Source organism: Palaemon carinicauda, chromosome 26 (assembly GCF_036898095.1).
Source record: "Palaemon carinicauda isolate YSFRI2023 chromosome 26, ASM3689809v2, whole genome shotgun sequence".
Classification (NCBI taxonomy): domain Eukaryota; kingdom Metazoa; phylum Arthropoda; class Malacostraca; order Decapoda; family Palaemonidae; genus Palaemon; species Palaemon carinicauda.
Window position 1 is genome coordinate 12,699,513 of NC_090750.1, and position 10,000 is coordinate 12,709,512.

Genomic DNA, 10,000 nt, shown 5'->3' on the forward strand with positions numbered 1-10,000 from the left:
TGACTAAGTAACATAGTCCATCGAAGAAACAAACATTTAATGAATGTTATACTTACAAACTGTTAAACTGGATCTTCAATCAATATCCTAGGAAACCCAATGACTGACGTTCAACGCTTACAAAACATATCCAGGAAGCACTGCATTCAACGGAAATCGGACCGAAACATTCACCCAAACATCAAGAGAGAGAGAGGAAATCGGACCGAATACATTCACCCAAACATCAAGAGAGAGAGAGAGGATATGACGACATCACACAAAACCATATAAAGCTAAGTACAATTTTCTTATTCATTTTAGTCTTGAGCAGTGAAGTGTAGTTATCACGAGTCGTTAGTCGATTATTACAGGGGTGAGTGGTTTGCTAGTTTTTTGTTTTCCTTTCATTAAAGAAGACTGTGTTCAACTCCGAGTTCTCATCTAGAATTTTTTCTCTCTTTGTGCTAATTCCGTTTTCTTTCAGAAATTCTCGGGAAATATCTTTGTGTTCCGTTTTCTTTCATAAATTCTCGGGAAATATCTTTGTGTTCCCTTTCTTTCAGAAAATCTCGGGGAATGTCTTGGGATTAGTAGCATTGTTTTGGGGAATTTTGTTATAATCTTTATCATTGGGTGCTTATGCGTTTACGCAATGGACGTCTGTATTCATATAGATATTTTGATAGAATTGCAAGGGGTCAAAGAGATAGGAAAAGAAATACAGTAGTCATGACGCCCCCTGTGAGACCCATCCCTGGACCTAGTGGCGTAGGACAGATTAATCCTTTCCCGATTGTGACGCTTGTAAATTCCAGGTCTGCAATCCTTCCTTTTCAGGGTCGGGTTAATGGGTTCTTGCCTCTAAATGTGGAGTCATGGATTTCATCCGTCGATGCCCATTTAAATGCCAAACAAATTGTAGACCCTTTTGTACAATTACAAGAAGCTAAAAGTTTTATAGATTTTTCCAAGGGGGATGCGAGTGCGTATTTAAGAGATGTTTCATTTCAAGAAGCAGTTACCTGGGATGATTTCAAAGTTAGGTTACGCAAGGTCTATGGGGGTAAAGAAGCCTTGGATTTAGTATTAACGTTAATAAATACACTTAATCAAGCCACTATGACTCGGCTTAATGTTATTGAGAGAGCAGCTCTCATAGCTGATAGGCTTAATGAATATCAAGCTATTTTAGGTAATTCCACTTGGGTTACTAGCGATAACATCTCCGTGAAATTTTTTTACGATTAATGTATTTAACTTGCATGACACTTATGTTGCCTGAAGCTTTAGTGCGGTGTTTTGATAAAAAGTTAATGCCTGCAAGTACGGAATTGGATGTATATAAACAAATAAAGAAACACATGTCTAAGTGTCCTGACCTTGATCCCGTGTTAACTCAAGTTTTTGCAAAGAATGAAACAAAGCCACAACAAGTAAATGTAGTTAATAATAGTAAAGTTGCGGGAGTGACGTGTTACAATTGCGAACGTCAAGGTCACTTTATCGCGGACTGCAGAACGAAATTCTGTTCGATACATAATAGTTTGACTCATTCATATAGTCAGTGCTACTCGCGTGAGACACAACATAGTCCAAGAAATACAAAGTCAATTCCACAGTCAGTTCCATATGGAAATAAAAAGAAAAATCCTCATTTTAACAATAAGAAGAAATAGCCAAACGTCAATGTATTTCAGAATCCGAAACAAACAAACACTTCTTCGAATAACACTGAGCCTGGGTCGTCAAACCAGACCTCGCAAGGTCAGACTAATTTTCAGAATGTGCAGAGCAAAGGAAATACCACAAAATTAACTCCAGAGGGGAAGAGAGTGATGTTGGGTCATGGTCATTCATGTCAACATCAGTAGTATTGAATAATCAATTTAATGTTTTATCAAATCATTGTGAGGCAATAGATTTTCCTATGAAACACACGGCCGAATTAACTAAAACAGTGCATGCTCCCGTAGATTTGCAATAAAATCATACAATAATAAGCCAAAATGAGTTAAGACCAACATTATATGCTGTAAATTTAGAACACAAATCCTTTACATTATTTTTTGACTCTGGTTGTCCACGTAATATCATGGATTTGAGGACAAATCATTTGTTGTTTTCGAACTTTCCGATAGAAAAATCCGGAGTGAAACTCTCGGGTATAGGAAATAATGAATTAAATGTCATAGGCATAACTCATGTACAGTTCAAGGTCGGTAAGCGCACGTTTGCCGATACATTTGTTGTTGTACAAAACATTGATATGTATCCAGCTATAATTATAGGATACCAATCTATGGGAAATCAAAACATTATCTTAACCCCTGCCAAGCACGGCGTGTATATCAAAGGAAAATTCTATAAGTCTTCTAATACCTTAAAATCAGTTTTGGATGAAAAAGAGACGACAAATGTAACCGTAACGTACGTTGAAGAACCAATAACTTGTCTCACTAATAAAGAAATAATATACGCAACTCATCAGAATTCTCGTTCACCCGTAATATCATCCTGCACGCAATCTATCGAGACATACGTACCTTCGAATTTAATAGTGCAAATAAAGAAAACATTACTGGGATCTGAAATATTAATCCTTTCCGACACTTTGAAAACTAACGGATTGTCTGTCACACAAGCTATTTATACTGTAGGCTCACATCAACAATGTAATATTGAAGTCTGTAATCATTTAAATAACACTTTAGTAATTCACAAAAATCAACATATCTTGGATGTAGAAGTTTATAAACATCGTATTCCTACCGTTGCTGAAATCAATCACGCTCAATCAGTTGCAGATGAATCCCTTTTGCAATCTATTAAAAATAAAATCAATAAAGACATTCAAGACGAAGATATTCAGCATAAAATTTTTGGACTTTCAACTAATAATCATGATGTTTTTTTCCACTACGGATGGATCCTTTGCAAAAACAGATATGATCGAGCATCAAATAAGGTTAAAGGACAAGCAGAAAATTATCAATGTACCCACGTACAGACTCCCTATAAAATTCCAGAATGAAATAAATGATGAAGTAGGTAAAATGCTAGAAGAAGAAGTCATTAGGAAATCAAACAGCCCTTATAATTTTCCATTAATAGTTGTACCGAAAAAAGATCGAACATGGCGTATCTGCGTAGACTTCCGTCGTCTAAACGAGGAGACGATCCCTGATCGATTCCCAGGGGAAAATATGAATTTTTACGAATGCCTTTTGGTTTACGTTGTGCTCCCATAAAATTTACAAGAAGATTTAGGCTTGAGCGCTGAATTATTACAGACTGAGCAAAGAAAAGATCAGAAATTAGAAACAATTATAAATGCTTTGAAGGGCAATCATAAGGAAAAGGGATATATAAAGTATAAGCAGCAGAATTATATAATCAAACATAATATTCTGTGTAGGACGGTGACAAGGAAAACCCGCAATACACCACATGTAACTAACGACCAGGTAGTGGTATCAATCTCACTTATTTCCACTGTCCTGAATTGGTTGCATGCAAATCCATTACATGGACACCCGGGGTTCTCATTAATGTCACAGAAAGCCAAATCATTGTTTTATTGGCATACAATGCTTACAGATATAAAAAATAGATATTGTTCGCTCAGACAATTTTCTCGTGTGGGATGAGCTCTAAAACTAAAAGTATAGATTTTAAATATGGCACTATAATTGAAAGACAAGAAGACGTTTTTATTACATCAAGCAACGTAGATGAAGACGTGCATATGCAAGCAATTTTTCTTCCAGAGAATGACGTCACTAGCTTAAAAAGCGCCATTGTAAGGTTTGCTGTCTCATTAGATGAGTTGCATAGAAGACATTTTCATTTGACTACAGAGAGTTCACTTGGATCGACACTAAAAGTTGCAGAGATGCTATCTGATGACTTGCAAAATAAGACTTACGAGACAGAATCTTTGGCTCGTGACCTTTTGATTTGGACTGTAGGACACGAACATAGAGAAAGACGTAACCCGTTTATTTTTGCTGCACTAAACATCTTTGGGTCTATTGCAAGTTTAGGTTTAGAAATTTCCAGTCGTCTTAAGATTAGTAATCAAAATAAGAAAATTGAGTTCTTGACTCATGAAGATGAATTGATTATGTCAGACCTAAGGAATCAGTTAGCTTCAATCAATCAAATTATGGATTTAGTAAATGAACATTCAAGTAATATCAGTCAGATTATGGAAGTACAGGATTTGTTGGCAACGTTAACGTATTATGATTCAAAAATAGATCACATACATAACAGAATTGCACATTTCATTGAGAAATCAAAAGATTATGTAGAAGCTATCACGTTAGCAACTAAAGGTGTACTGTCACCCCATTTGTTGCCTATAAAATACTTAAAGTTAGTTCTGGAGAACGGACGTGACAAACTAGGCTATATTCCTTTGTTAGACGCACGTAGGTTAGAGTTTTATTACAGCCTAATTACAGTAAGCGTTGAAAATAACAAAATTATGATTACAATTCCCTTTGATTCTTCTGTTGCCTGGCAATCTTACAGGATATCATTATTTCCGACTTTCATGACGAATCACTCAAATCCAGTAATATCCAGTTTGACAGGACACGTATTGATTTCCCCAGACAAGAAAACATATACGGTCATTAAAGACTTAAATCAATTAACTCACTGTTCAGACGCAATGGATAGAAAAATATGTACAGCTGACTCATTTGAATTCCATAAAAACTTAATGGAGTCATGCGAGTTAGGTATAGTGCTAGACCAGTGGTTCTCAAACTATGGGTCGCGACCCAAAGTTGGGTCGCGAGATCAATTTTGATGGGTCGCAGGGACACAGGAACATTATCATGCTTTCAGTGTTTTAGTGTATTTCAGTTGCTTAATTGAATTATTCTTCTTTAACCACAAATTACTTTTGTTATGTATGTTCATCTTCCCCCCACCTCCCTCCTCCTGGGCCCCATGTGATGGTGTCTCTGACAGGAAAGACTCCTGTATCAAACGCGTATGTTGGACTGGCAGTTGGCCCGTGAATGCTCGCGCGCAGTGTCTATTTTCCACCGACCGCAGACGAGGGAGGTTGTGCCGTTTGCAGTCATTTGTGTGAGTAGAGTGTGTGTGTGTGTTGTATAATTATATAATATCTTGTTTCATATACTACTTACTATATTTACTAAATAATTATAATAACTAGCAGGGATACCCGGCTTTGCCCGGGTTACAATGGCAAGAGATGAAAACATTGCAAGTCTGTGTCTGTCTGTCTGTGTCTGACTGTCTGTCTGTGTCTGTTTTCGTCTCTCTCTGTCTGTTTTTGTCTCTCTGTCTGTTTTTGTCTGTGTCTGTCTCTCTCTGTCTGTTTTTGTCTGTGTCTGTCTCTCTCGGTTTTTGTCTGTGTCTGTCTCTTTTTACATACCATTTGTAAATTACAGAGTCTGTTTTTGTTATTTTCAGAATGGCGAAACAATCATACAAGGATGCCTTCCTAGACTTCGGATTCACAAACATCGTTGATCATGGAATCATCAACCCTCAGTGTGTTATCTGTTGCGAAGTTCTGTCAAATGAGTCGCTGAAATCTAATAAGTTGAAAAGACATCTGACTTCAAAGCACCCTCAACATGCTCTCCAAGAGAGAGCTTTTTTTGAAAGAAAAGGAGCTGCTCTGAAACGACAAAGGTTCGAGACACCTGACAATCCAGCAGTAGTGGCTTTGAAGCAAGCCACACTATTGGAGAAGATCTCGTCAAGCCTGCAGCCATTGACATGGTAAAAACGGTGTGTGGAGAAGATGTAGCTAGAAAACTGGAAATTATCCCGTTGTCAAATGACACTCTGCGCAGGTGAATAGTGGACATGTCACTTGATATCAAACACCAAGTAGTAAATCGCATCAAGGCCAAGGGAGCCTTTAGCATGCAGCTAGATGAGTCAACAGACGTAAGTGATAACGCCCAACTGTTAGTTTATGTTAAGTATGAGGGGCCAGTAGATCTGGAAGAGGAGTTTCTCTTTTGCCACGCATTGCCAACAACCACTACAGGAGAAGATATTTTTCAAATGGTTGACCAGTTCTTGAAAGAGGAAGAACTTTCATGGACAAACTGCTTCAGCATTTGTTCTGACGGAGCACCAGCGATGCTTGGGGCACGAAAAGGCTTCACAGCACTTGTAAAAAAAGTTAATCCCATGGTTAACGTTGTGCATTGCCTGCTACATCGTGAAAATCTGGTTGATCGACACCTGTCACCTGGACTGAACGAAGTGATGAACGAAGCAGTTAAAATTGTCAACTACATCAAAACTAGTGCACTGAATACTCGGTTGTTCGAGCAGTTATGTGCCGATTTCGACGCAGAACACAGGCATCTCCTCTTCCACTCAAACATCAGATGGCTTTCAAGAGGAAAATTACTACGACGACTACTGGATCTTCGGAATGAGTTAGAAATATTCCTGATTGAAAAGAAATGCGGCTTAGTGAACAAATTGGCGAACAAGATGTGGCTCCTACAAGTGGGGTATCTCAATGACATTTTTGTTGCACTCAACAATCTGAATATCAGCATGCAAGGCCGCAACCAGACAATTGCTGGGGTTGCAAAAAATCTGTCTTCTTTCAAATGCAAGCTAAAACTGTGGTTAAGCAACGTGAAGCGAGGGAAATTTGCAGCTTTTCCTAGTGTGGCAGAATTTCTAGAGATGTGGGAGGAGACATCTCAGAATGATGCCAAAATTTTTATTGTACCACACTTGACTGAGTTGATGGCAGAGTTTGACAGACGAATTCCGGAAGAACATATTCGAACCCAGTCGTGGGTGAGAAATCCTTTCAACATAAATGTTGAAGACCTGCCAGAAAGCGTTCCAGGACTCCCAGAGCAACTTATTGAGGTTCAAAATGAACATTTGTTGAAGGACCTCTTCAAGGAAGTATCTCTTTCTGAATTCTGGATTCAGGTAAAGAAAGAGAAGTCTATAGTAGGAGTTGAGGCGGTGAAAGTGTTGCTCCCATTTGTAACAACATACCTTTGCGAGCAAGGTTTCTCGGCTCTGACTCATATGAAAAATAAGTCGAGGAACAAGCTTAACCCCGAGCATGATATGAGATGCAGCCTTACGACAATGATTCCACGATTTGACAAACTGGTAAACGAGAAGCAGCACTATGGATCCCATTAATTTAGTTTTGTGGATGAAAAACAATGCCATGAATTCTATTAATTTAGCTTTGTGAATTAAAAGCAGTGCCATTGATTCTATTAATTTAGTTTTGTGAATTAAAAGCAGTGCCACAGATTCTATTAATTTAGTTTTGTGAATTAAAAGCAGTGCCATGGATTCTATTAATATAGTTTTGGGAACGAAAAGCACTGCCATGAATCCTGTTCGTTTAGTTTTGTGAAAAGGAAAAGCAGTGCCATAAATCCCACTAGTTTAGTTTTGTGAATGAAAAGCTGTACACATTATTTTTTTTTCCAAAATAAAGTGTATATATCATTGCATGTTTTCTTTCTCTTCACTTTACTCTGGGTCGCGAAGGAATGAAATGTTTCAAATAGGGTCGCTCATGAAAAAGTTTGAGAATCACTGTGCTAGACGGTGCTCTCTCCCATACAAGTGAAAATTGTCTGGATAAGCTTTATCCCTTTGACAATAATGAGTTCAATTGCAGACTGAACAACGGCTCGTGGATACGATATGACAAGGACGGCTTCAATGTATCATGCCCGGACGGATCCACGTCCTATTCTCAAATCTTCGTTGCAGCAGATGGTTGTATCGGGACATCCCCTAATTCCATGGTTAGAGGGATTAGGACCATCATCAGAGAACAAGCCTACTTCGCAAACTTCACGTGGTCGACTACAATGCCATCACTACCTCTCCCATACAACAAACAGGTAGCCAAGTGGTTGATGAAATTGACCGAGATGGACCACCTGTCACCGACTTATAAAGAATTTCTTCACCCCATACTACTAGCAGGAACAGTTGAGACGGTGATGATATTTATCGCCGTTAACATCCTTGTTTGGCGTATGTTAAGGAACAGTTTGCAGCTCAAACGGAACGTTTTGCCATGCCCAGACAAAAGTCCTTATTTAATTCAATTTATAGCCGTTTGAAAGTAGCCACTTCATTCGCTCAAAGGAGTAAAATTGTCTTGGAAACGAGTTGTGTACGAAAAGCAGTTAGTACGCTAGTAATATGTAATTGAAGATACTATAGATCATTTGCATTTTTAAAAATACATTTAAAAAATGAATCTTTTTTTTTCTCTCTCGGCATCTAATAAAATATATAAGCCCGAATATTAAAAGATAAGAGAAAAAAACAGAATCTATGGGCACCTAATAATATATATAAGCCATATATATATATATATATATATATATATATATATATATATATATATATATATATATATATATATATATATATATATATATATATATATATATATATATATATATATATATATATATATATATATATATATATATATGTTCAAAACCTTGGTACGTGTACGTATCAGGAATTCGTGTTTGTGCACTAAAATTGAATCTTCACCAAGGTAACAAATATTTTTATTAATTACCGTATTGTGTAAATCTATGTTTCTGACAAAGGTAACAATTATTCTTTAACAGGTTACCGAATCATATGTATATCAGTATTTTTTTTGGTACCATATAATCATTTGCTAGCAATGTACCTTATCTGTGATCTGTATTTATCATGCATTTTTTTCTTTGCTTTGGTAATATCTTTTCATATGCATTATTGTTATTATTTTTTTATTGCATATTTGAACATTCGTCCTCATTTGCTTATGGCTAAAGTTAAACAAAGAATAATACATATATCTAGTCACACTCCTAGTAAACATATTTTGGCGTGTTGTTAAATTAAAAAAAAAAAAATTGAGATACCTGGCCGAGCTGATGTATTAGTCAGATATTACATGTCTAAAACACATGACGTAATATGTCATTGTGGAAGAAGAAGCTAGCGTGAGATTTGCTGTAGTCAGACAAGATCATAACAGGATGCGTTTTGCAGGTCTTAGCAATATAACATTTTTATGAAGCATAAACACAAATGCATACCGTGTGAAAGAGTTGTGTCGCCACCAGATGCAGGTGTCTTCCTAGACTAATGTAAAGTTTACATGCTGTGTTTAAATGCTGAGATAACTAAATATACGATATCTGTGATATCGACATTTTAGGCAGTTCTTATCTATACTTCACCTGGAATGGTCATCCGACCAAACCAGCTATACTCCTGTAATGGAGATGTTAACATTGTTGTTTTTTAGGGAATAAACCATTTTGAAGTTAACATGATTGACTTTACTTCAAGACTCAACATCCCAAACAACATATACTCAATGTGTGTTAATAACAGTTGCACACTAATATATATATATATATATATATATATATATATATATATATATATATATATATATATATATATATATATATATATATATATATATATATATATATATATATATATATATATATATATATATATATATATATATATATATATATAGTCTTGAAGTGACACAAAAGGGCTATTTGTTGTCATATCCGCTCTAATATTCACCAACTCCTTAGGATACCTCCTTAAGAGAGCTGGGGATCTCATCACTCATTAAGACATTCAGGAATATTTGTTTTACCTAATAAAATAAATATCTCGTTTCAACTAGAAAATAGTTGCTGTGCTAATTATACATTTTCAAATTCTATTGGCATAATATTGTATTTTGTGAAGGACAGTATATCATATTTCAGTATTTATTGTTTGGATCATCTGAACTTTTGTTTCGTCATCATTTTTATGAGAGTGTCATGAGCAATATGATTATAAAATGAGAAGTTTATTAAAAAAAATGCCAAATGGAAATGATAGTTTCCCAACAGAAAGATTACCTCAACTGAGGGAGATGTGTTTTATTGGTCAATGAAAGAAGAGGCTAAACGAAAAAGTCTCTAAAATG

General features: G+C 36.2%; 1 protein-coding gene across 1 annotated transcript; it reads left to right on the plus strand.

Annotated features, from left to right (window-relative positions):
• Positions 1–5,838: 5,838 nt before the first annotated feature.
• On the plus strand, positions 5,839–7,164 carry LOC137619789 (protein FAM200A-like). Its single transcript, XM_068350092.1, has one exon. It carries the CDS (start codon positions 5,839–5,841, stop codon positions 7,162–7,164), a length of 1,326 nt encoding a protein of 441 aa, XP_068206193.1.
• Positions 7,165–10,000: the final 2,836 nt, after the last annotated feature.

Excerpts from the sequence above, each read along its gene's own strand:
- LOC137619789 (XM_068350092.1), top strand. The coding sequence starts at position 5,839 with ATGTCACTTGATATCAAACACCAAGTAGTAAATCGCATCAAGGCCAAG.